General features: G+C 31.5%; 1 protein-coding gene across 2 annotated transcripts in view; it reads left to right on the plus strand.

Annotated features, from left to right (window-relative positions):
• Positions 1-27,357, plus strand: part of LOC144845437 (protein O-linked-mannose beta-1,2-N-acetylglucosaminyltransferase 1-like) — a 73,354-nt gene that overhangs the window by 36,159 nt on the left and 9,838 nt on the right. The window contains exons 4-11 of one of the 2 annotated variants that reach the window (XM_078702777.1): positions 487-583; positions 8,519-8,670; positions 15,269-15,448; positions 17,726-17,852; positions 21,211-21,309; positions 21,472-21,599; positions 23,025-23,127; positions 25,353-25,522. In XM_078702777.1, the coding sequence (XP_078558903.1) occupies positions 487-583; positions 8,519-8,670; positions 15,269-15,448; positions 17,726-17,852; positions 21,211-21,309; positions 21,472-21,599; positions 23,025-23,127; positions 25,353-25,522 (1,056 nt within the window). Of the gene's footprint in view, positions 1-486; positions 584-2,568; positions 2,687-8,518; positions 8,671-15,268; positions 15,449-17,725; positions 17,853-21,210; positions 21,310-21,471; positions 21,600-23,024; positions 23,128-25,352; positions 25,523-27,357 lie in introns of those variants that run through there. The other variant, XM_078702778.1, reaches the window with a different exon arrangement.

The raw sequence follows: 27,357 nt of genomic DNA on the forward strand, positions 1-27,357 counted from the left end.
ATGAGATAAAGTCAACTCTTTCAATACCTGACTCTCTGAAAACCAGCCTTTCTTGAGGCCCAGAAAATACTAAATTAATTTTTCCCATTAAAAAAAACATTCTGAATACTAGGTTTTTTTCCGAGAAACCAAACATATTAGGCCAGCCCAAAGCTGTCCAGTATTGGAAGAGTTGACTGTGTTTTGGTGTAAAAATCCCAAACAAAATGTTGTTTTCATACAAACTGATGGCAGTTGCATAAATGACCTTTATGGCAAGGCTCACTCAGTGTTCTCCCCAGGATTTACATCAAGCGCCACGCTTCCGTACCCCCGGGGGTTGGATTCCGACACTAAGTACATGAGTCCCAGTCACAGTGAGGCGATTTTTGGTAATTGACACCCTAGATGAATTTGTATATTATTATTATGACAAAGTAAACAAACAACTCGATCAAATTTTAATTTACTTTTAAATACAAGATTTGTTTTTATTGTATTTTGCAGCTAGTCTTGGTAGTGGTGTTATTCATTACAGTGGTCATCAACATTGTCTTCATTGCGGACACCGGCAAACGTCTACGAGAGCAAGTTATTGTTGAAGGTAAGAGATATGGAAACAGTTGTACAGAATGCTTAAGTTTAATACTTCCTTAGGCTAAATTAGGACCCCAAACTTTGGTAAATTCATTCTTAATGCAACCAGTTGGGAGATAGGGTGTGGGAGTTGGGGTTCAGGCGATAGTGGGGATTTTGCTTAGGCTAGAGGTAGTAGGCTATCAAATTGATCAGAATTGTGGTTGGAAAATGTTACAGTATTTTAATTATCCCTGGGAAGGAGTTTGGGGTGGGGATGTAGGCCTATCACCATGAAACTTTATTTGAAAACTGCCACTGAGGGATTATGGGTTGGGAGTGATGGCTAACATAATTTGTACTGGAACCGTCTTAAACACATCACCCAGTATCTGGGGTATGTTTGGAGGGGGAGGAGGAGGAGCGAAAATACTGGCGTAATGAAGTAGCCTATATGATTGGAATTGTACTAGGAAAAGTTACTACATTTGAACTGTCCAGGGGAGGAGTTAAGGTTTGTTGATTGTGGCTGTGATGGTGAGAGGAGAAAGAAGGCTGGGGACTGCAGTATCAAAATTAGATATTTTAATTATCAGCCAATATGACACCTATTCATTTACACAGTTTACAACGTACCATTATTAGGCCTATCTCTCTCAATTTGAAGCTAAAGTTGAATTGAATTTTTCCTTCACTGGAAAGAATTTGTTTTTAAAAAAGAGTATGGGGTGTTGTTGAAGAGGGGTGGAGGTTGGTGAGTATAGGTAGATACTGGTGTCGGGTGTTATGTACTGAGAAGGCTTTAAACTAATTTTTAAAATTTTAAAAATTAGTTTTTAAAAAAAGTATAATTGCTAGTATTATTTATACTTGGTCATTATGGTGATGTGTAATTACCAAGTCTGCTGGATAAAAAGAAACTTGGAATCCCACAATGCAGTTGGGATGTAAAACAACAATCTGGAGATATCAATTTGAAGTCATCATCAGAGAACAAGCGCACAGTCAGTAGGTTTCATTTTTTAGTTCAGAATAATTAGTCTGGTTTCATTGTAAAAAAGTTCCTGTTATAATATTTTTTTTCTGCTTGAGCAACAAAGAGAGTTATTAGGAAAAGAAATAGTAGATTTTTTGGACATATGATATGACAAGGAATTTTGCAGGAAGAATATAAAAATAAGGTAGAAGACAAAGAAACAGACCTTGTAGAAATGGATTGATGACATCAAAGAGTTATTACAGATGTGTGAGGCAAGCATTGTATAGAGACGACTGGCAAAGCATGACCTCCTTCCTTCGACATGTAGATGGAACCAATAGATAGACATAAACAAATACATTTAGAGAAAATGTCCAGTGTGGTTGCAGCCTCAAAGTGTTACAAACAATAAACCTTCCTTATTTGTGTATCCTTTTAAGATCAATGTGATCATTTATAAATATCATTTTCATGAAAATAGACTTGTCCTGGATTATTTTGAGTTTGAGATAGACATACTATCATTTGATGTCCATCAATTCTAATGCATTTAATTTTAGTAACAATATCAATAATTGACCTTGACATTCACAAACATATCTGTTAATGTTTTAATTTGATTTAATGACTTACAAAATCCACAAGGAAAATGTACTGTATGGTCATATGTTATTTACTTATGTAGACAAACAATTCTATAATCCAATGTTCTTGTACAGTATTATACAGATAATGACTGTTCTATTTAACAAGACAGTCGAGTGGTTCAGTACTAGTTATAAACCTCCACTTCCAATAAAATCTGCATATTAATGGCCTAGCATTTTGTCTAGCCTTCATTGATTTCATAGATTGAATCACCGGATTAATTCATAGAGTTTAATCTAGAACAGAAGCTGTGTTTAAATTTAATGAATGTTTCATAATCATTATGTAAGGGGAGGATATTTTTTTCTGTTTATGTCGATTGTTTATAATCACAAATCATCATCTTCTATACTTATCCACAAATGATAAATACCTAGAATTAAAACTAATGATGCTACTGTAACTATAATGTACATTATTAACATTGTGGTTCAAATTGTCTTTCATGGCTGATGACTGTGTTTAAGGTTGATAATAAGGATTGTAGATGTCAAGCAATAACAGGTTGCATTTTTATCGATTCTATAAACTTAGCAATTTCCTTTATTTGATGCCTTAATTAAGAATCCTATCTTCATTCCATTTGCTTAATATTAAATAGTAAGAGCCCAAGATTGATTTTCCATCTGAAAATGACCTAGTCCTCCTTATAAACTGTTAACCTCTGAAAACTTTGCACAAACTAGCTGTAGAGTAGTACTACCATATTTGAGTGAGTCATGGGCGGGTCTAGGGGTGAGGGTGGCTTGGGCAGGTGCGGCTGCGGCATGGTTGCATGCTCCCCTAAGGTAAAATAAATTGATGAGGTACTTTTTAAAATCTTATATTTTAACTTTCTTTAGTTATTTAAAAGAATATATTTTGTTAGTAGTGCCTGTTAATGTTACAACCGCTAATGTAGAAAATGCCAGCTAATGTCGAAACAACCGTTAATGTAGAACAATCCACCGCTAATGTAGTAAAATCTCCAGCTAATTTAGAAACACCAACAGCTTATGTAGTAAATAAAAATCAACACCAGCTAATGTAGAAATGGTCAACAGCTTATGTAGTAACGAAAATTGCCTCTCAGCTTATGTAGTTTCCTATCGCCAATTAATGTAAAAAATGTTATACATTTTACAAAAATGTCTAAATCATGTGCAAATGCATCAATCTTTACTTAGCTATCAGTCTTTCTACCTCTCGTAAGCAAAATGACCACATATCCTAAGCAACCATCTCTGTTATAAGGGATCGCTTCTAATAATCGACCACCTCTCATAAGCGAACACCTCTCTTAACAACCACACTTTTCATAATTGTCCATCTCTTGTCACGACCTCTAGTTATTGACCACCTCTATTGAACAACCACCGTCTCTCTTAAGGTGGTCCTTTGCAAGAGGTCATCACTGCTGAGAGGTGTGATATTGTTGGAGGAAGGCTTTTTTTTTTCTTTTTTGAAACGATGAGAAGCGGTCCCTTAACAGAGACGGTGGTCGTTCAATAGAGGTACTAAAGTAGTACTAAAAGTACAATATAAACACTCTTTTAATATTAAAGCTAAACCTTAATTATAAAGAGGATTGAAAATGAAAGGTTGTTTGTTTTTTTCTATAGGTCCATGAAGAAATGTTTGAACCTTTTTTATACTGTATTGTATTTTTTTGCCACTATAATGTCCCATATATACAATATAGATAAAAAGTTAAAGACGCCTTCCCTACGTTTTTTAGATGTAATTTAAGATCACAAACTATTTTAATGTAAAAATAATACTATATGGTCCTATTGCGCTAACTTTTTCCGTCTTTAAACGGTTAAAAATGTGAAAAATTAGTCGATTCTAATAATTATAGCGGCCTGCTATAAATCCCAAAATGCATTGCGCGCGGATTGATATTTTTGTTTTTCTTCTGTAATTCACCCACTTTTCAATCGATCGTGAGGCAAAAACAAATGGAAGACTCCTAATTTTTCAGCGAAAATACCGGGTTTTCTCCAATTTGTATCAACGGAGTCTGGCAAAAATAGAAAGACAATTAATGCAGCAACTATACTACGTCAGGCTAGGTATATAGCTAGCGTACGATGTTCGTACGTTACCGATGTTTACCAGCTAGGCCTACAAAACTAGGCCTAGCTAGGCCATGCCTAAAGACTGTCCACGAGAGGTCATTCGCCGCGAGCTACTTAGGTAGTGCATTGTTGGGTATTCGCATTGTTTCTCACTTTTTGTCATAATTTACCATAAAACGTACATTTAAGACAAGGAATGACCTGGTTTAATGTTTTTAAAGTAATATATATGTATTATTTTTACAAAACATCACAAATTGTAGGTAAGGGGTCTTTAATCTACTGTAGTTAACTTACACAACAATTTTACTATGGAGTATGAAGCATCCTTACATCATTATTTTTAAGAGGTTTTAGGGGCATTAATTTACTGTAAACACCATGTTCAGCAGTTGCTGCAACTTTTTTTTATTAATGAAAAATATGAACTTTTGACTTACCATAGTACAGAGCAGTTGTTTACAGAAAGAATTACTTTTATGTAGTAAAACTGTAAATGTATTTTTGTCTGCTTGCTTGTTTGCGTAGCCTTCAGAATAATAGCCCCATTTGAGAAATAATACTAGATAAAATGATATAAGTTAAGTATTTGTTTACATAAACAGTAATCTTTTGAGCACACTTTGATTCCAGTTTTATGTAGCGTATAATTTAGCCTTCAGAACAAAATCTGCTTCAGAATTTCAGATTTTATCGCCCATGAACATTTTTTATTGGAATAAGATTTTATCAACAATCATTCACTTGTCACAAAAGTTGCTGTGTATTTTTTATTGAGTGTTTGTTATTGTTTTAATTGCTTTAAGTAATAAATACAGGAAACCATGATTGGTTGTAGAATAATATATTATTAAATCGTTATTTTCTATTGGATATCAACAACTATTTAAAATAAATTATGGATCATAACTTTTATTTATTGACAAGCTTTAAAATTCTAATAAACATAATGTATTAAAACACATTCAGGTAGCAGATACTGTTGGTATCAACTACAGTAGTTTCTTTAATGTTAAATCACCATCACAACGTTGTTACCCTTTCACCTCCCAAATGTGTCAATTTATGATATTGCTAAAATAATTATTACATGTAGGTCATGGTATAAAGGTTTTTTTGTAGACCTATTTGTATTTTCAATATAAAGGTGAATACTTAATAATACATTTAATGTCAGCAGACTTAGCCTGTGATCACCGTGGGCATTGTAATTCACTTTCAATCATGAGTTTTTATATTTATCATAAAATTTCAAGTGTTGCTAATGCATTCTCTACTGTTCCACGTTGACTGTTACTATTTCAGATAGAAATTTAAATATTTTATTCAGAATGTGGATGAATATTTTGTCTCACAAACTATACTCTAGACGTTCTTTGATATAATAGGATTATCGATTGAACACATTTTATCTTTGGACTTAAATCAATGAGTTACAATCATCAACCGCATTTCAAGAAGAAAAGAATGATTTTTGTATTTTCTTGTCCTCTTTCGAGTTTGGTTTGTTTCTACTGCATAGCGCCGAATATACTTTCGGAAAATAGACATTTTTAAAATATCGAAAAACATTTCTGCTAAATTTGAGCTCCTAAAAATGTTAACATTACCCAAAATGCAATGCTAGTTGACTCGCGTTTAACTATTTATTAATCAAATAACCCATTGTGCATTGCAGCTAAAATTGAACAGTGATAACAGTAACACTCTATCGATTAGGTTTAAACCATTATTTTTAGAACGCCATTTAACCGGTTATTGAAAATGTGTCCTGTTTCTTCTGCCAAGAAATTAAGGGTAATTTATTCACACAGTTTTTTTGCAGCAGAAACATGAAGATGTTAATTTTAATATGCAGGTAAAGCAAGCAGTAAAAGCATGCAATACCATAATCGTAAACAATAAAATCAAATTGTCCTACTAAAACTAGCATCCTTTACAAACAATCGTGGTACGTTTTAATATAAACTGTTGCTTATAAAAATATGTGTAGATCTATTTTTTCATTGTACCTGGAGTATCGTAAATCTTCCTTCTGTTCTAAATTCATATTGATATGAATGTATTGTACAAGCTCGCTTCAGCCTCCATCATCACATACAGATTGCTGCTGTTCACTTGCTAATAGATTGTATATATAGGTCAGTCCTACCACGATGAGCTATGCAATTTAACTTATGTAATTGCAATATTAGAACCTCACAAATTTGTGGTATCAGAAATATCTGACCTAATTCAACTTTTAATTTAATTATAGCATGTCAATTATTTTAACTATTTAATATATTTATGTAATTATTTAATTTTAATAGATTATGTAATAATTACTAACGTTGTGTGGTCAGGCGCCTGGAAAGCATGGGATTTTACACGATTGTATACGCCATGTATAGTTATTTACTGTCTGTAGTTTTTGCAACCTCCCTAAAAAAACACCAGGTAATGTCTAAACAACCGTTTATGTAGAACAATCCACCAATGATGTAGTAAAACCTAAAACCAGTTTATGTAGGTAGGAGAGAATATGCCAATGTCGGTTTATCCAGGTAAGCTAGCACTTGGACTACCAGCACCACTTTTGATTTGTGTATTTTCACATTATGTGTTACAGTATGAGTAAAAATCAAAGAAAAGCTTTCCAGTACAAGAATTTACAAAGGTTTTTTACGGAATTCCTTTTTCCCTAGTAATTATAATAAGGTTTTTAGAATCAAGTTTTTTTGTTCAGAGTGTTTAGTAGTTTTCAATTTCCGTTTCAGTTTAATATGTCTGTCGAACAAAGTTCAAGATCTACTATCTATTAATTTGATTGTGCCTATAATTCATGCTGTCATTAGCAGATGATACTGGTCAAGAGGCATTACAACTTCTAATTTATAAATACTGATATTATAAATTGTACTGTTTAAAAGGCAATTTTAAACTTGTGCTGATGTTTGATTACCTTAATGTAATATCATTAATATGTATTGCTAGTTTTATAAAATTGTACTACTACTAGTCTACCATATTCAAGAATCTTAGTTCTAAACCCCCAGTGTTATAGATTTGAGACTGTATTGATATTCATCACACATGTTTCACTTATCGCCAAGAATTGCAGGTAACAGATAACTCCAAATAAAGACATGGAAGACAAATTGAGATATAATGTTTATCTACTTGATCAAGTAGATAAACATTATATCTCAATTTGTCTTCCAAAACCCTGTAGAGATCCTGATAGATTTACTGTATTAAAAATGTTCTAATGTTCTCCAATATAATAATTTTTATATGATATAATAATAGATGTTATATTGTATGTGTGCATTTGTGTAATTTATTATATTGTTTGGTAGTTATGAAATCAGTATGTCCAGGGTGCTTGTATCATGCAAGGTCAAGCTGTGAACCAGGTCACATTTGGGGGTAATATGATGCCTTTAACAACTGTCCCCCTTTTTGTCAAGGTCATGTGCTATCATGGTTTGCTTCCTGTCAATAAGATAAATATCACAGAATAAATATATTTTTTAAAGCCTCTAGGTAGACATTTATATTTGAAATATGATTATATATTAAACAGCTGCCAATAGAAAATAATTATCAGATTCTGAATGTAGATTTTAGCAATGGGATATAATATAAATAACTGTGTGTGAAAACCATTTTAAAATTAAACTCATACAATACACAGGCCCGTAGCCAGGGGGGGTTTTTTGGGGTTCGGGCCAACACCCCGACCCCCTCCCCCCCCCCCAATTATAGCAGATTTTTTGGCCATTTTACTTTCATTGACTATGTTTAAATCGTGTAAGTGTACTAAAAAAAGTGTACTATATAATTTCTCTGCATAACTCAGATTTTAGTGGGTAAAAAATGTGTCTGTAAGCTGATTAAAACAACCGAAATTGCTCTGAGAGCCAAAGCTCCCGACAAGGAGGCCGTTGGCGGCCCCTTGGCCCCCAGCCAAAATAATTGGTGTCAGGAAAACCCCCCTCTGATGCATTCTGGCTACGGGACTGATACAGTATTATAGTCAATTCGGATTTCGCCAAATTGAATCAAATTTGGTGGTGTTTATATCCAAGGAGCAGGCCTTTGTAGGCTGGCCTTTAATTTATTATTTTAAATGTGGAGGTGAGCTTATATTCCAGGGTATCTTTATCCTCTCAATGATTTCTAAAGCATAAAGATTTTCTAAATACTACTATCTCCTAAATTTGTCTTGAGTAATGAGTATTTTTAAAGACAGGAAAAATATTGTTAAAATGTTGTGTTTATATTTTGTTAGGTGGAACTGATCCAAGGGAGGCTCCACGGAATGCACCGCCCCTAGATGAGGAAGATGCAGAAGAGGATAACCTAGAAAACATCCCACGTGAAATGGAAATCGAGGTTCTGTCAAGTGCCAGTAAGGTTGCCATGTCAGTAGATGGAACCCAGGTAGAGTATTACGATTTATTTCAGTTGTCCATACAGTATTTGGTCCCCAAGCAGTAGAATTCTTTGATTTTAATAAGAGATTAAAATGTTTCATTAAAGTGACATTTTTTTTTATAAAGCTAAAAGTCTTTGCATACGTATTTTTCCATTTGTAGTAGGGTAAAAAAGCATACAGAACAGATATTGATATATTTATGCACAAGTGAAGTTTGTCATGTGTAACCATGTTTATGTGAAAATAATACACAAACGAAAGTTTTAATATATTTAAACAACCCTGTGCTTTCTTTTTACAAAGAAATACATTTTTCTTTAATCTGTTCTTTCCACTTTATCGTTTAATACTCATTCTGAACTTCATTCCTTTACTGCAAATTTATAATTCTGAGACATAAAACTATAAAATAACTGAAAAGCCAAAATCACAAATTTGAGAAGGAAAATATCAGCCTTGGGCAGCAATCAAATTGTAATAAAATGAGGGAAAGAAGTTCTTTTACTAGGCAGAATTAAATATTCATAACATTGTATAAGCTGTTAAGTCTATTTATGTTGCAAAAAGGACCTTTGGGATATAAAATCCTAGGTAAACAAAGAAAGAAAATCAAAGTATAAGAACTGTAGTATTGGATTGCATTCAAACCCATTGCTTTTACTATTGCTACTTAACCTTAGTTAAAGTTAATATGTACTTTTAAGCAGCTGTTTTTTTTTCTTCATCACTAAAAAGGTGTTGAATATTTTAGCTTTTCATGACTCTTTAAGTACTATAGTAGGTTTGATTCCAATTTATTCACATCTTAACTACCCTCTTAACACCAAAGTGTAACAGTTTGTTTGCGTCATTAAATTTAAGGTATTGTTGGTTGATCCAATGTAAAACTTTTCTTGCTTTTTCATAATAGCACTAAATGTTTATATTTTTATTTATTCAAATGTCATGTCATTTGAAAAAGTTCTCTTCAAATCGACCACAGTTGTTCATCTATTATTGACATTGTAAAGGACTAGTACTTAATCGCTGCTAGTGCAAGGCATCAAATGGTACCTTTTTTTAAATAAAAACAAATTACTCAAAATACAAAATATCTATTATGATAGCTGGATAAAAACCTGTATTATTTGAAATAAGAGTAGCAATACAAATGCATCGTAAAAATCAATTCTAAATTCTAAGATTCATTGTATTTTTCGAATACATGTACTTTTCCATTTTTACAGTATTTTTTTACAGTATGTGCTCGAGCCCTTAATTTCACGGAAGTTCAAACACATTTATAATACATAACTTAATTAATTTAGTGAAAGACTTTCCCAAGTTTGTCACAAAAAGCTTATTTACAGGTATATGATAAGCTAATTTGATTATTTTAAAGCTGATATTCTAATGAAACCTGATGTAGCCCACATGTACAACAGTAGTTCTGTTTGTGATTTCACTACTCTTCCTGATTAGAAATGACTTAAGTAGCCAAATGTGTGTTTAGATTATTGGACATTACATTACAGTAATCCAAAGTAGTAGCTAAAAAAGTATGGTAACATTCTTCTATGAGCTATTACGGTATGATTATGAAAGGTTCACGATGACTATAGTTCCCAGTGGCTGATCCATAGGAAGTACATCCCCTGCATACTTTCTCCCCAAACAGAAATGTTCTTATCTTGTAACATTTTGATGTTGGTCTTAAATAATACACTGTACTTAACTATATGTGCTTTTATGCATTCTTCTTGCTATAGAGTATTCGTTTATAGTAAGCCTGTACTATTCAATGCTACAATAGTCGTATCCCTATTGTTTCATCTTTGGTGTGACGATAGATTTATGTTTTTACATTAGCAGTATCAGTGGGTTTTTTTTTTACCATGATGGTAAAATATGTTTTTTTACAATGGTAAACATAATTTATTTCTTCATGCAAAATACACTTAGGAATATATACCCAAATACCAAAAAATGTTGTTGCTTAGAAATGTCAATGTTCGTTATTCATCCCAAGGGCTTATAATTTCTCCAGTTGGCATCTAAAATTGAAACAGTTAGATGTTGTTCTTTGTTGCGGCAAAGTAAAAAATAATCCTGATGCGCTTATAGACACGGTGGAGGAATTAACTTACAATTCCCCAATCACTACCATATAATAATGCACCTAATTGAGTATTTCTCAGATTACTGGTTTGCCAGTTTTGAGAGAAAACATCTTTCAAAATGTGTGATTAGGCTGTTTCCTAAGGCGGTAATGTGAGCGATTCAAGGCGTTTCAACATACAATGGCACATTGTCAAATTGCAAATCATTAGTGATCTTGTGCCATTTTATTGTTTTGTCTTCCTCGCCTTGAAACCTTACTTCAGGACATCTTTATTCATTAAACTTGAAGTGGTTTCTTCAGGTTCAACGTTCTCATTCCTTTACCCTAAAAATAGAAATTCTATTATTTTTCATTTCGGAATTCGAATAATATTATTTATAGAAGTATTTAGTAAAGGGAGAAACTTTAAAACAAGATAATGTTGAAAATGTGTTAATGGTATAGATGATAACATTTTGGAGAGTGGGGTTGATAAAAATGAGATTCGAACTTGGACTTGTTTTGCTTTTCTTAAATGTCATTATACCACCAGGGCTTTCATGGTTTTTAAATTATTACAAAAATAATTTCATAATTAATATAATTTTTACAAATTGTCATTTCCTTCCTATCAATATTTTTATTTATTTTTTTATTTCGGAAATTTCATTCACATCAACAAATGTACAAACAAAAAAAGAAGAAAGAAAATTTGCAAACTCTAAGCTTAAATATATAGGATACTTCTCCATCTATAATACATAAATAATGAATGTTTTAATAACTTAAAACTTTGAATGTTCTAAATAACAAAGCGGAGCCAATTTCCAAAAAAGTCTTATAATATATTATATAGATAAGAACCATTAAATACAGTAGCATTGTTAGTGTGCAATAAAAGGAATATTGAACGGCACATGATAACATAATTACCAATCAAATGACATGGATACAATCAGGTGAATATTATTTATTCCATAAGTTTCTAAGATTAGGTTTTATTCAATAGAATTTTCTCATTGAATTTGAAAGTTGTTTTTGTGTCTTTTTAATTTTATTATCTTTGAAAAGTTTAACCTTCACTAATTATAAACAAACCATTTTGATTGGGAAAGAATTTAATTTGCTTGAAACTTATCAGGGTTTATTGATGTTACTTTAATGTTGTGAGTCACTAACCATGGAAATATCAACTTGAAACAACTTTCAGCTTGTATAAATATCATTAGATATTGTCAATTGGACTGTTGAAGGCCGAAATAAGCACTAACTGAGGGGAAAATAACATTTAAAAAAAATATTGCTTTGGATTTTATATAAAAGAATATATCTTTCCTGGTTCCCAAGTAGTGTTCTCTCTTGGTAATGAAATTTCCTTATCCATAATACTAAAAAAGGGCAAAAAATAGCAGTAATTTTACCATGTTTCACGAGTTGTTACGTCACGTATCAACATCGCGTCGTTGAAGTTTTAATTATTACATCCGCGATATGTGTAAATAATAAATATCTCCGCTTAAAGCAAAAAATCTAAACCACAATGTACTGTAATTACAAAAGTAGCAAGAAAGATACCAAATCTCACAGAAAAAAAATTGCAAAATATAAAAAACCATTAACATTTTAAAAAATGTAAATGAAAAAAAAAAAACAGAAAAGCACACACACACAAATAAAATGATTCAAAAGTCGTGTTTCCACAAAATATCAGATATAAAAGTTTGTGTTCGAGCGCATCATCTAATTTGGAGTAGTGAATGCACTTTTTGTGTCCTGTGACAAATCTTGTTCAGATTATTTTTAAGATGTATCAAAAACTTGAAAAATGAAGGTTAATGACAAATGACTTTGAATAGGTCATTTTGCAGTTTTAATAAAGTTAATCACTTTTGTCAAAAAAAATAAATAAAACAAAAAGTTTGTCAGTTAAAGAAAGACCAGGTAAACAGTTTAAATTTGCCAAAAAACCCATCGACTTTCACTCAATTTGACTATTGTTTGCTTTAAATTACAGTTTTTTCAAGTAAATAATTTTTGTTTCAATCCAATTTTTGGTCAAACTAAACTATTACTGTACATATTACATTAAAATGGCATATTTAATATTTTTTCAGGGAGACAATCTTTAACTAATGACTGATTATTATTCAAAGATTATTCAAGCTTTACAATTCAATTTCTATTAAAGATAAGACTATCAATATTTTTTTGACAGTTTGTCAATTTTTAAATCTGAAGTTCTTAAAGCTATTTAATTTTACCTTTTTGTAAATTTCATATTGTATTTTTATGTGTTTTAATGTATATTTATATCTAATATTTATAAGGCATCCTATATAATTGGCGATTTTTCGCTGTTGGATGTAGTTGAAATAAAATAATCTCCTCTGATGATAGTAACATTAAAAACTCCTAAACTAAAATATATGTTGAGTTTTGATTACTAATATAAATACATTCATAAACATGCTTTCAATTTGATTTTAAGGATCTTTATAATCTGATGTATGATTGGCCAGTATAAATCATGTGATTAAAAAAATATTAGTTTTTAAAGCTACAGTATGTATTATATTACCCCCAGGGTAATGACAAGGAGAAAATGAGATACTAGACTTAAATTGGTTTGTATTTAAGTGTTTATTGGCGTTCTGAGACTTGCAGTTGAGTACCAATATGTTGTGAAGTAATAGAAAATGAAAACTATTCATTATTTATATTGATAAAACATAAAAGAAGCTTTTTTATATGGTATTTTATCTTCTTAAATTTCTTGCAAACTGTCACATTTCCACATCATATATCGATATCAAAAGTAATATCACTTTAGTAAACTATATTATATCAGGTGTCAGACAGTTTTAAATATGATATTAACATTTAATGACGTCTGTCTGATTTTTGGAAATCTGTATTACACTCTAAAATGTGACAGCTAATAAAATATATTGCAGTCTTATACAAAAGTCTTGGAGTATGTAAGATATTATAGTATACAAAGTTTGAAATGTGCACTCAAATGGCATATTCCATAATGTGTGATTATTGTTTCGTAACATAGTCATCCTTGACACCCTTGGGCTGGTCTAATACGTCATCAAATAATTGATATTTTGACACACATAGCGCCGTTTCATACATAATGACACTATGCACATACAGTAGTAAAAGAATCCTAACAACATAAAAAAGACAAAAATTAGAGACTAAGGGCAAGTCTACTTTAGGACATCTAAGCTTGAAAGTGGATGCGTCTCATGATCACATTCTAAATGAAGCCAATTTTCTCTCACATACTTGATTTCCCAGACATTAACTAGTAATTTAATGTTTGCGTGACAAGAAGCATGAGTATGCATACTGATTTGTATTTAACGATTCTAATTCACTTTCAATTTCCTAAAAACAACTTGAACTATACCAGTATTCCTACCAGCAAGCAGCTGGTTAAAGCGTTTAATTGTACTTTTATTACCATTTATAACCAATTAGTTATATTTTTATAGTTTTAATTAATAAAGTTATTTTAATGTGTATTAGAAATGAAAATATTTTTATAGCAAAAATTTCTTCTAGATAGTGTACATCACATTGCACTTACAACAAATGAATAGTTTAAATTTAAATACCTTGCTAACTGATAGATATGCAAGCATCTTTCAAGTTTTTTATTCATTGTTTTATTTTATCTCAGCCTTTTATTGAATATTGGTTGGCCCTTTTTGAATAAAATTATAAAAAATAAAGAAAATAAATTTTCCCATGCTTTTAAAGGTCAGTATTGAATTTTATAAATGTATGAAACAAATATATATATTTGAAATAATATAGTTACTTTAATTTAAATGACGAAAGCACTGAAATAAACATTTTTAAATGTATACAGTAAAATTACAGAATAAGCTCTTTTAAATGTCATATTACTCAGAATACAAGACTGTGCAAGAAATTTAGAACGGCAAACTAGTTAATAGATTTTAAACTATAAACCAGATATTGGTTTGCCAATTGCTTGTTTCAATTTCAAAATCTTTAAAAAGGATATTAATTTAATTAGTTGGTGCCATAGCAACTAGATCACTGCTAAGTGAGTATTTTGAGATTTTAATAATGACACAGTTTTCGAAGCAAAGTTTTCGAAGCAAATTATAGAGAGGTACAGGACATAATTTTGGGAAGGAGAAGAGAAAGTTATACATTGATAATACTCCCACAGATTAATAATGTGGTGTTATATAGGGGGGGGGGGGGGATATTATTAGTGATATAATATGCACACACAAGAATGTAAATGTGGTGGAGAATTGAGCTTAAAATGAATTAGGTATCTTTCACCCAGCTTAATTCAACACAGTACTCGGCCAAGAAACATCAGAAAGTACTTTTTTTAACCATCCACCCTGAGTATTTCACACCCTAAACTTGTTCAAACCCTTATCTATATCCCTGCACATATACACTATATAATGGTATTTATTTAACATTATGTTTAACTGATCATTGCTTGTAACTTAATCTTAAAGATTCTTGAGGATAGTGAGAAAGACAAGGGGCGAGGAATTCATATCGTGGTGCTAAACCAAGCTAGTGGCAGCGTGATGGCAAGCAGAGTCTTTGACACATATACAGCACATGCTGATGCTGCTATGGTTTTGTTCCTCAACATGATATCTGATGGCCGCATTATCATAATGACAGTGAAGGTAGGTATCTTATCATGTCAAGTTATTGACATTGACAGACAACAAAGCATGGGTGGGTTTGTATATCATTCACTGGAATGGTAAGTGCACCAAGGCACTGAGCTAACCTTACCAAGATAGGAACTCGTAATAGTCCTGTGATCTTATGTCTGACTGCGACAAATACCATCAGTACTGTACTATACATATTCTTTATGGCGTGCAATGTCAGTTATTTGAATGACCGTGGAACTGATCATGTCGCAGCCACAGATAAACCCTTTGTTCTCTCTTTACCTTGAGTACACTAAGCTAGAGAAAGCGTAGGGTGGGACACAGTATATACAGGCAATACTGATATACCAGAGGTTTATTGGTAGGTGTAAGAGACATAGCTAGAGAAAGCGTAGGGTGGGACACTTATACAGGCAATACTGATATACCAGAGGTTTATTGGTAGGTGTAAGAGACATAGCGAGAGAAATCGTAGGGTGGGACACAGTATATACAGGCAATACTGATACCAGAGGTTTATTGGTAGGTGTACTGTAAAGAGACATAGGTAGAGAAAGCGTAGGGTGGGACACAGTATATACAGGCAATACTGATATACCAGAGGTTTATTGGTAGATGAGAGAGCATAGGGTGGGACAATACATGGTGTAGTTATTGGTTTCATTGATGGATACAATATGAAAAGTTGGTTGGGTAAAATACCTTATAATAAAAAGATTTGGAAAATTGTTTGTGCTTTTCATCTATTTTGTTTCTGTTCAAATGAAATTAAGTTGTTTTTATCAGTAATCTCAGAACTACTTCAACATTTAATTTCACATTTTTGGTTGGAGGCAATGTTTTAATGATTCTATATTTCACATATGTTTTTTACATATAAATCTCGGATCTATAAAAAATATGTGAAATTGTCTACATTTGTTTAATATCCAGGATTTATTTTCGGCAATTGCGCATTTATGTGTTGAATTTTTATTCAAGATTATAAAAAAAATGTCAACAAATTGACAAGTGAAATATTATGGATTAGTCCTACTTTCTATAGTAATATAGAAATTTAAATATTGTATATTTAATAAAAGAATTTACTCTTTATGAATAATTGCAAATTACTAGCATAAGTTGTTTGTTTACAGTTCAAGATTTGCAATATGTGTGTTATGTGTCCTATATTAGGAAAAAATTTTGTTGATTTTTTAGATATTGAGTTAATATGTTTCAATTTAGAGCTCTTTATCAGTGACTATTCAATGTTCAACTGGTTAGTACATCCTATATTTATTTTCAAAATTCAATTTAGTAAAAATGGAAAACAGGAAAGAAATACAGTCCATGAAACCAGAATCTTTTTTCGGAAGACTTTTCTTTTTGTTCAAAAAGTTCAAAATTCCTTATTCTGCAACAGAATTGACAATTGAGAATCCTTTTGCACCAAGATAGTACTTAAGTGAAAACTTGAGACGGTCTTCATCATCTAAGATTTAAGGGAAAACAATATAAATGTAAAAATATAAAGTGACAAATTTACATGATTGTTGTTGCTGATAAATCTATCCCCAGATCTTTTTGGCAAGGCAAATGTATTAAGTACCTTTCTGTAATAGTTGACTGAGTACTACTAAATTCAAAATATTATTTACATAATTGATTATTTATGACAATATCTTTTAATTTATCATGTGATTTAACAATTATAATTGATGAATTATTCATGTCATAATTGAAGATTGTTTTTATAGGCTTATTGCTTTATAATGCAAAGCATATGCCAACACAGTCACATGTGTACTACCCTCATATGCAAATATAACTCATTTGTATACTGATTTTATATGGTAAAATTGTATGATCAACCTAAATAAATAATCAATTATAGTCCCTCTATCATTCCATTAAAATCTCTAATTGGGGCTCTAAATAACGATGGCTTTTAATTGTTCAGGAGATCTATGAGGAAGCTACCTGACAGACACATTTGGTACCATACATAAATTAATAGCTTTAGTTGTATGATTACATTATTATTATTTAATTACTGCAGTAATATAACTAAATAAAAATTGTTGGACTAAATTCCGACCTTTAAATTGAATATTAAACACATTTAATTGACAGATATTTTTTTCATTACTGTAAAAATTTGAATTTGAAATTAAATCTATTGGTATCAATGTATAATATGAATGAATGTTATTGATTGAATCTTTTAGTTGAAAACAACATTGTTTCCTGTGGTGAGTCATTAATTTCAATTTTCACCCTTTTTTAATCAATTTTCTATAGGATGAAGGGTCATTCCATCTGAAAGACACTGCTAGAAATTTACTGAAACTCCTTGGAAGTCAGAATGTGATGCAGTTTGGATGGCGCGACATGTGGGCTATGGTTACCCAGAAAAAAGGAAAACATGGTAAGTATGATATGTATGTTAAGATTCGTGGGACTGATTGTGTCGCAGCCACAGATAAACCCTTTGATCTTCGGAGCTCAGCACCATGTCCTGATTACCTTGGTAAAATCTAGGTGTAAATTGTACTATATAGTTCATCATCTATGAAATCTGTATAGCAGTTTTTGTTTTGTATGCCTACTGTATATTTGTTTTTAAAAATAAGACCTAGATTTTGTGAAATTTAAGGTAAAGGTATTTATTACAGTAACATCCTCGGGTTATCAGAATAATGACATGAATTAAACAATATCTGAGGATTTGTTTTTCTCATCTTTATCAAGATCAAGTGTGGAATTATTTATAAGTACAGTTTTTAAAAGAAATAAATGGCTGATCTTAGATCTGTGCCATTTTTTATAAAAAATAGAAAAATATTGAACCAAAAGGGCCTGTTTGCATTTGCATTTATTCAAATACATCCACAAATCACAGAGAAAACTGAATTGTTTGGGATTTACAAAAAATGAGAAATATAATAAGCAACCAAATACAAAAGGATATAACAAAAGAGAAATATTAAAAAATTTAGTTCAAGTACTCAACAGGAAAAATACAGATTGAAATCTCACTATCTCAAAATCCTCAAAGATTTCACAAAGATGTGTGTTCATTTAAGCATGTCTTTTGTCATGCATCACTCCGTAGGGATCTATCATCTTAGTTAATTTAATTAATCTTGTAATCTTAATAAATTATGTCTTTCTTAATAATAAATACGACAACTTCACTCTAATAAATTACAGATTTGAAAACAAGGCTAAATTTAGGCAGTTAAAGTTTGAATTATGAATAATTAATTTCATAAATGTGTAATGAATAATTGTTTTATATGAAGGGATTAACGTATTGATTAAAAATTGTACATAAATAAATAGATGAATTATGTAAAATTGTGATATGATATGTATAAAATATTATTTTTATTCATATTTTATTAATAGTAATGCAGTAATTAATATTTTAATGCATTATATTAATATTTATTATTACATTAACAGCTTAAAAACCAGCTTAATATCCCAAACCCAAACCATTTCATTAGTTAATTTAATTCTCATGTAATTAATATTCAAAAAATTTAGACCAAAAATATTAAAAGTAAAAAGTTGAGAAATTACATAAGTTAAATGTGTTTGAATTTAAAGGGTTATCCCTTTTAAATTGAATTTAATATAATAATTTTGGGAAAAGTATTCTGATGTTTCTCATCTCATGTGCATTAACATTACATTTATTGAGAATAATATACCTAATATTACTATGTATATAAAAATAATAAGATGGCAGATTTTTATAGTTGAGGATTGTTGAAATAAAATGTAAATCTGTAAGTTATACTTAAAATGTTAACATAACAACTTGACTGTCATCTTTATTGAGTTGATGTAAGGAATTTTATAACTTTCTATTTTTGTTAAATATAATTTGTAGCTAAAATTAATTACAATCAATAGTGTGACTTGTTTGTAGACTGTAGGCATGAAAATGAAACCACTGGAAACTTGATTTATGTTTTAAAAAAAAATAATAATATTTATTACATTAATACTTATTCTTATTCTTTATTGCCAATCATAAATACAACAACAACAAACAACTACAAAGTGGCAGGAAACAGGAACTAAATCCCTATGACAAGAGCCAGTGTAACCCTCTTACCGAATATCAGAAAATACCAACAACAAAAATATCAAAAAATATGAATTATTTACTGATGAGTCGAAACAGAATAACTGCTCTTGCTCCATTAATAGGGAGCTTTCAAGGCAGTGTGCAACCGAGCGTGCAATTTACAGTGTGAATGCGGATACAAGAAAACTTCCATGGACCATTGAAGGCAATGCGATTTGGCATTGCCTGGAGGGCGACAATGCGCGGCTGTTTCTGACTTGCGCATCGCACACTGCTGCATCGCCTGTTTTGAAAGCTCCCTCACTTTTTAAACTAAATCTTTCACCAAATAATTTTTGTTAGTTTGATCTTTCTATAGTAATTCCAGGTTCAATCAGCAATCAAATCCCACTTCCTATCTGTAATTTGACACATCAAATTTTGATTGTTAGATGTTTAACTACACCAATATATATTATGCTCCTGTTAAACTATCAACTTTATGAACATAAAAACATGGTAGGCATAATGTACATCTGTAAATATCAAGATCATTATTTGGATAGTAATTTACTAAACATTAAAACATCAAATGTGCCTAAGAATCGCAAACTTTGGTGATTTTATGAGTGTTCTCCTTGCCATTAATTGCATAACATGCACAAGTTGATTTTTCAACGAACCAGCATATTCACGGCATCATGCATGAGTTACGTCACAAAACAGTGATATACAGTAGCTTCAGCTAAAATTATAACATGATGATCTGTTTTTGTCTTCTGATTCCCTTGGGGTAATGGGCTAACATTGTTTATTTAATTGATTGAAGGTAATAGTTATGCCTGATAGTCAATTATCCAAGTATACTAAACTACCTTATTGAAAAGAATACAAAACAATTAGATTAATAATAACAGTATCTTGTAATTAAGTGGTATAATAGTTTTGTGATTACATAATAGGCCTACTTGCTTATCAATCCCAGGTTCAAATCTTAGACCTGTAACTATTTAGATTCAATAAATAGTACAACTGTACCTAAGTTCCTAAGTCCTAGATGGATCACTTTTTAGCTTTAATTATACTATACTATATATTAGATTTATTTATAACAATTTAGTGGAACAAATACTCTGTACTTGTTTTACCAATTCCAATGTTCCAAATCCTAGTTTTTGTCAATATACCTAGTATTATCCTAATGGTTAGTTGCAATGCTATATGTACAGAACACATCAAGAAGACAATGTTTAAAATGTGACACACTTTTGCCTATTTAAAATGCACATTACTCTCCACTTGATATTCTTGTACCTTGAATTGTGTGTAATGAATGTGCCAAAGGGCTTTGATTCGCCATCGATTGTTTAATTTCCATGTCGTTGACTTGAAGTCTGTTACTCATTACAATAGTTTAAATATAGAAACCAGGTAAATGTAATTTTCTATTCAGGAAGTCCTCTGAATGCTTGCCTATATGAATAACGTTCCTTGTCTTCTGATCAATTTTTTCATAAGATCTTTTTGATCTTTTTGCTATTTTGGCTCTGTCTAAAATGAGTACAGTAATTAACAGAAAACTGTATTAATAGATTTATTATTTAATATTTACAAAAGTACTGGATGTATATAAAATGCGTTACAATGTTTGTTGTTCAGTATAAACATACTATTCTAATTTTAACTCAAAATATTTGTTTTTTAGGTCATCTATTTGTCGAAGAGCATCACAGAGCGCCGGACATATCCAAGTGGGGTGCTCCAGTATTAATCAAGACCACCGTTCCTTTAGTTCCCAAAGAAGGTATGTTAATTTAGTGTTACTGATTGGCTATTTAAACAATATATTTTTCATTAAAAAATACACAAAATGACAAGAATGTAACAATAAAACATGTAAAACTCTTCTTTTTAAAAAAAATTAATGATAACCATTACATTAAAGTATATTATTTTCTTCTGATAGAAGTAGAATGCAATTGGCCTGACACAGAAACAAATCGTCGTCGCCAAGAGTTTTGTAGCAAGATAGAAGGCTATGGTAGTCTATGCAGTTGTACAGATCCAGCTCCAATTGAAATGAAGCCAGAAAAGGTATTAAAGAGTGTAGCTAGTTTGATTTTTAAAGACATTATCACTATAGCTAATTGCTGTAAACAACACACTTTATACCATCACAGTCAATATCATCATTCTCTACACCAACATAATACAGAATGACTTGCAATGGGAAGCAGCTATTGTCATTTTAAAATTTCAAATAAATGTGTCGTGTCTTCCACAATATCCATCATTTTTATCGTCCGTCGTGAAACCTATCCGTTATTCCGTGTTTTTCTTGTATTCATAAATATATTTTTGATAAACTTTAATTTAATACATTAATACATACGTTTGATGATTCCAAAATATATAAACAAATGTTTAAAAAAGATATATAAAAGTTATGTAATGAATATCCTAGGCTCATTAAGCATTAGTAATAAGATTTATATTCCGTTCATGATCATATGTATGAGAGAAAACTTTCTTACTCTGATTTCAAATTTACTAAATAAATTAAACTAGATAAAATAAAAATTCTTCTGAATGGTTGAAATATTTGTCCTGTCCAGTTGGCTCTCATAATTCTCATCAGATATTTGATTGATTTCAGTGTAATGGATAGTTTATTATTTACTCGCATTCTGTAAATTAATATGATATTTTTACGAAGCTTATTATCGATTTAGTTTTAAAATCGAAGTAATCCTTAAATAAGAACATTTTAGAACATTCGTCGCAGACTTTTAAGCTAGATATCTATCATGCATTTTGTTTGAAGTAAATATTTATCTGCTGTACTGATTTGTACCCTAGTTACACCATTAATGCGATATGTGCATGTGTTGCCAGATTGTAATTGGTGCTCTAATGATTTTATGTCATTAGTAAATTAATCTTTGCGGTACACCAAATGTTTAAAAAAGTAAATGCAGTAAATTTGAGATGTGTCGACATTTTGGTTGTTTTACAACCATGTTCTGGAGTAAATATTGAGATACTCTCACTTTATTTTTTGTTATTAACTCATGACTATTAACTCATAACTAGTTTGGCAAAACAAGCATGATGTGCCCAAATATGGTAGTGATATGATGTCATCATGTCCATATACCTGGGCACATCACATTTGTTTGTCACATAAAATTAAAATATCTTACATATCTTAATACATATACAAACTTTATGTTACAGTATGTTTAATTGAACATAACTTTAAATAAGGTACTATTATTAATTAATACAGTATTATTATTTAATTAATATTTATGTAACATTACTTTTCTTTTACAAAAAATGTTACGTTAGTATTGAGTATTATTATTATAAATGTTGATGTATTTTGGGTTTTAAATGATAGCCTGTGTACCTGTCCATTCCTTTCTTTTTGCTATGTATTTTTTATGCGGCAGTGATGAAGTTAAATATATTAACTACATGAAACAATATTATTAAATAATTTTGTTTTCTTTGTAGCTTGTACCAAATAATATAGAAGATGTTCCAGTGATAGTGATAGCCAGTAACCGTCCTAATTACCTATATAGAATGCTAATTGCTCTACTTTCCGCCCAAGGAGGTAATTATAACATATCCTATCTGGTTTCACAATTGCATTGCTCTATATAATAATAATAATAGCCAGTTAATAGTGAAATGCTTGGTAATAGTTGTGACCCAGGTAATGTACCTCCAGGTTGATTACTATTGAACACATACCTTAATTAAAACTTATCTTATCTTCGAGGGCTGAAATTCATACAACAGAAGATAGTAAGCTGACTAGCATGTTTCATCTTTTTTGCAAATAGATAACTAGTGCTTAGCCTAGACATGAAGTCTACATTCAAATCAATTGTAATTTTATAAAGATGTTTGCCATGTCTGTATATATCTATTGGTCAATTGATTACAATAGAACAAATGTAGACTATATGGATACAATTAGGTCTCAGATGCACAGTACCTATGATAATAATTGTTGTCATAGGCAAGCTGGCTCCATACCCTCTTACTGTTTAAAATGGAAAAGGGCTTCTATAAATTGAATCTACAGTCTATTACATGCCTGCTTACCTGGATAAACCCAACAGTAGCCCTTTTCAACGAAGTGCGAAGACAATTATGAAAAGAAGAATTTTACATTAGATCACCTCCTCAATAAATGGGACAGTCCGCTAGAGCGCCCTCTCCTGGGACCACTCCCACGTATTACCGTCATTTCTTTTTGTACCGTTGTGAAGACAACATGAAGTTTAAGAACGAGAGGAGAATTCACAGACGAGACAGAGATATTTCTCTACATACCAGAGTTTCTCCGGCATAGAGTATAGCATACCTTTACGAGGCATACAAAGGATTCAGTCAGACATACTATTGTAAACAACATCTAGTTACGTTAGGTTAAAGGGATACTCTGCTAGGCTGTGTCCGTGTGTTTTGTTTAGACGTTGCTTTGCCACCATGCCCAAACAGGAATGCGTCCAGTGTAGTGCCCACATTCAAATATTAAGTGGGATCGCCACATGCAGTGGATAAATTGTCGCACATGCTTCCAGACCGATCCGTGCGACCTTTGTGTACGACAGACGCCGGCAAATTTTACGTCTCTACCACATCCCGCGTGATGTATTATTTGGGAATATATCGCATCTGAGACGGCTCCAGCAGAGGTTGTGACCGAAGCCATTTTTCGCGAAAAGGAGCCTGTGATTTTCACAGCTCCCGTGTATGAGGCAGATCTAAACTTGTCACCCACCGCCAACTATATACCTAGTCCGGTGCTACACTGGCTACTGTCTGATTTATCCAGGTAAGCAGGCACGTAATCGACTACACAAACCAGAAATGGTGTTGGTAGTCTATAAGTGCCGCTTACCTGGATAAACACCCGCTCGCTGTACCCTCAGACAAGAGGTCTTGAGAAATGATGACGGTAATGCGTTGGAGTGGTCCCACAAAAGGGTGCTATAGCGGACTGTCCCATTTAGTAAGGAGGTGATCTACTGTAAAATTCTTCTTTCCGTAATTGTTTTCGCACTTCGTGGAAAAGGGCTGCTGTCGGGTTTATCCAGGTAAGCGGCACTTATAGACTACCAACACCATTTCTGGTTTGTGTAATCTAAAAAAATGATCCCATACCCCCTCCCCCCTTTCTTTATGCCCACCCCTTGTTGTTATCCCAACATCCTAGATCCTTTCCTGGATTGATTGTCAAATTTATGAGTACAGAACCGATGGGACATCCTATTCAGGAGAACCTCTATTAAAGATGTCCCCCTGAAAAATAATTTTTTACAATTTTTGTTGTTGAATATGCCATTTTAATGTCACATAATAGTTATTGACCTCGACAAAAAATAAGATCGAAAAAAAATGTATTTACCTGAAAAAACTGGAATTTAATGCAAAAAATGGTCAAATTGGCTGCCAGCCAATGAATTTTTGGTTGAATTTAACCATTTATCATGTTATTTTATAAGTGAAAACATTATTTTTCCCCGTTTTTTTTTTTTACGGAAGTGATTCACTTTATTAAAACTACAAAATAACCTATTCAAAGTCTGATTTAATTAATCTTCATTTGTCATGTTTTTGGGGGACAATACACCTTTAAGGGGACAATTGTTTTGTCCCAAAGATACGTCCTTAGAGGTTTTTAACCTGCTTAGATAGATAAGGTTGGGGTGGGGTGGGGGTGGAGGGGTATTACTGTAATACACTTATAGTATGGTAACTATCTTTTAGTATGTGTTATATATGTGACACAAGTAACTATCCTTAACACATACAACTATTTTTCAGTGAATCCACAGATGGTAACAGTATTTATTGATGGATATTTCAATGAACCGTTAGAAGTAGTCAAGTTGTTTGGTGTTCAAGGGATTCAACATACACCAATAGGCATCAATAATGCTCGTATATCGCAACATTATAAATCAAGTCTAACAGCAACTTTTAATATGCATCCGGTATGTAGAACAGAATATTTTTTTTGCAAATAATAACAACCATAAAATCAACAATGAAAGTACTGTATTATACTAACAGCATTTTGATATGCATCAGGTAGGTAGAACAAGGTATTTGTGTACAAACAACAACTACAACCATAAAAACTACATATAGTAATTAATTAGACTACTTATTACAGAAAACAACTATAAAAACAACAAAGTAAGTCAGCAACAACAACATTTAATCAAGGACAAATCCGTTTTTAATTTTGGAGGAGGAGCAGTCAAGTAGCAAAATTTGTATGGGTTCGCCATTGAAATATTATGAGGGTACCATTTCTCCTCCCATGAAAAATTAGTTTAACATGTCCAACAACTGCCATGCCCCATCTCCTTGTCACTAGGATCTATGCCAGTGCATCTCAAATGCATTTAGTAGGTAGTATATACTTGTCAATTCACATACAGATAACAGACAGCAGCATAAACATACAGTGTGTATACATTCCTGTTTTGTATGCAAAACAAATGTAATCATTTTTAATGATCTTGTTATTGGTCGAATGATGTACTAGTTTATTAACCTATCATCACGTCCCATTATACTTGCTTATAGATTCTATTAGTTTCAACGATCAACGCATCATTATGTTTTGAGGTATTCAACTTCTCTTATAATCACAATTTGATGATATCAAATGTACATTCATTATATCTGTTATTATTAAAATTCAACTTGCGAATGTGATAATGCCTTACCATTTCTTGTAACATATCCAGTGCAAACGCTGATATTTCTCCCAAGAGATACTGTATCCATGTCATTCTCAAACAATATTAATTATTATTGTTGTTCAAGAATTATTTAATTACTTAGTAATTATGATTGTGGTTTGATGCCCACAACTGTCTTGATAATTATCCCAACATTTCTTAAAACAGAATTATAGGTATAGATTTATATGAGTTGTAGCATTAATTTTTGTACTAGTACAGTAGGACAACTTTGGCTTAGTATTACAGTATATGAAGTATGAATAGGTGTACAATCCGAATTTCCTCGGTTTCCAGTTAAGCTTGAGGACCAGAATAAATACCTTTACCAGATGTAATTTTTTTTCCCAATACAGTTCAGTTTTCTACAACTTAGGTTTTATTTTCATTTCATTTGAGCCAACAACTTCATTTCCAGATGGATGACACCACAATGTACATCATGAATGGTTTAAATTACTTTCTTTTTGGAGTTAACTCAATAAAATGTCCCAAATAGAATAAAAGTTAGTCATCAATAATTTTTCTCATGTGAGTTGAAATGTCAAAATGTTATTTATTCCTTCAAGAGAAAGCAGAGGTTAAACTGTCATAGTGTTTTATCAGTCAAGCTTGTAATTCTGTGAAAAAAGACAAGACGTGCATGAAAGGTGAATCAGGTATAGGCTAAAGGGTTCTTGTAATATGACAGTTTAGGATATATTTACATTGTCACTACTAAAAACTGACAAGATTACAAATTTATTGTAGATAGGATTTCACATATGAAGTAATGGTGTTCTTTATACATCAATATTGTTCAGAGAAATCATGTTGTAAAAATACATATTTTACGACCTAATATGATTGCTGCTTTCAGCAAATATTTGCAGTGTTAAATCAAAATTGAAGATTTCTGTTTTTTTTCTGTGTAATTAACTGCAGTGACTGTGGGATTCCCTATAAAGAGACATCTTTGAGTGTCCTCCAAATGAGTGTTGGTCATAATGTTAAAACATTGCTCCTCATTCGTTTCATGGGAAACTGTTCCCTTAATAAGAGCGTCCCCTGAATAGGTATATCACAAATTATACTAC

This window comes from Antedon bifida, chromosome 6, assembly GCF_963402885.1.
Source record: "Antedon bifida chromosome 6, ecAntBifi1.1, whole genome shotgun sequence".
In the NCBI taxonomy this organism is placed as follows: domain Eukaryota; kingdom Metazoa; phylum Echinodermata; class Crinoidea; order Comatulida; family Antedonidae; genus Antedon; species Antedon bifida.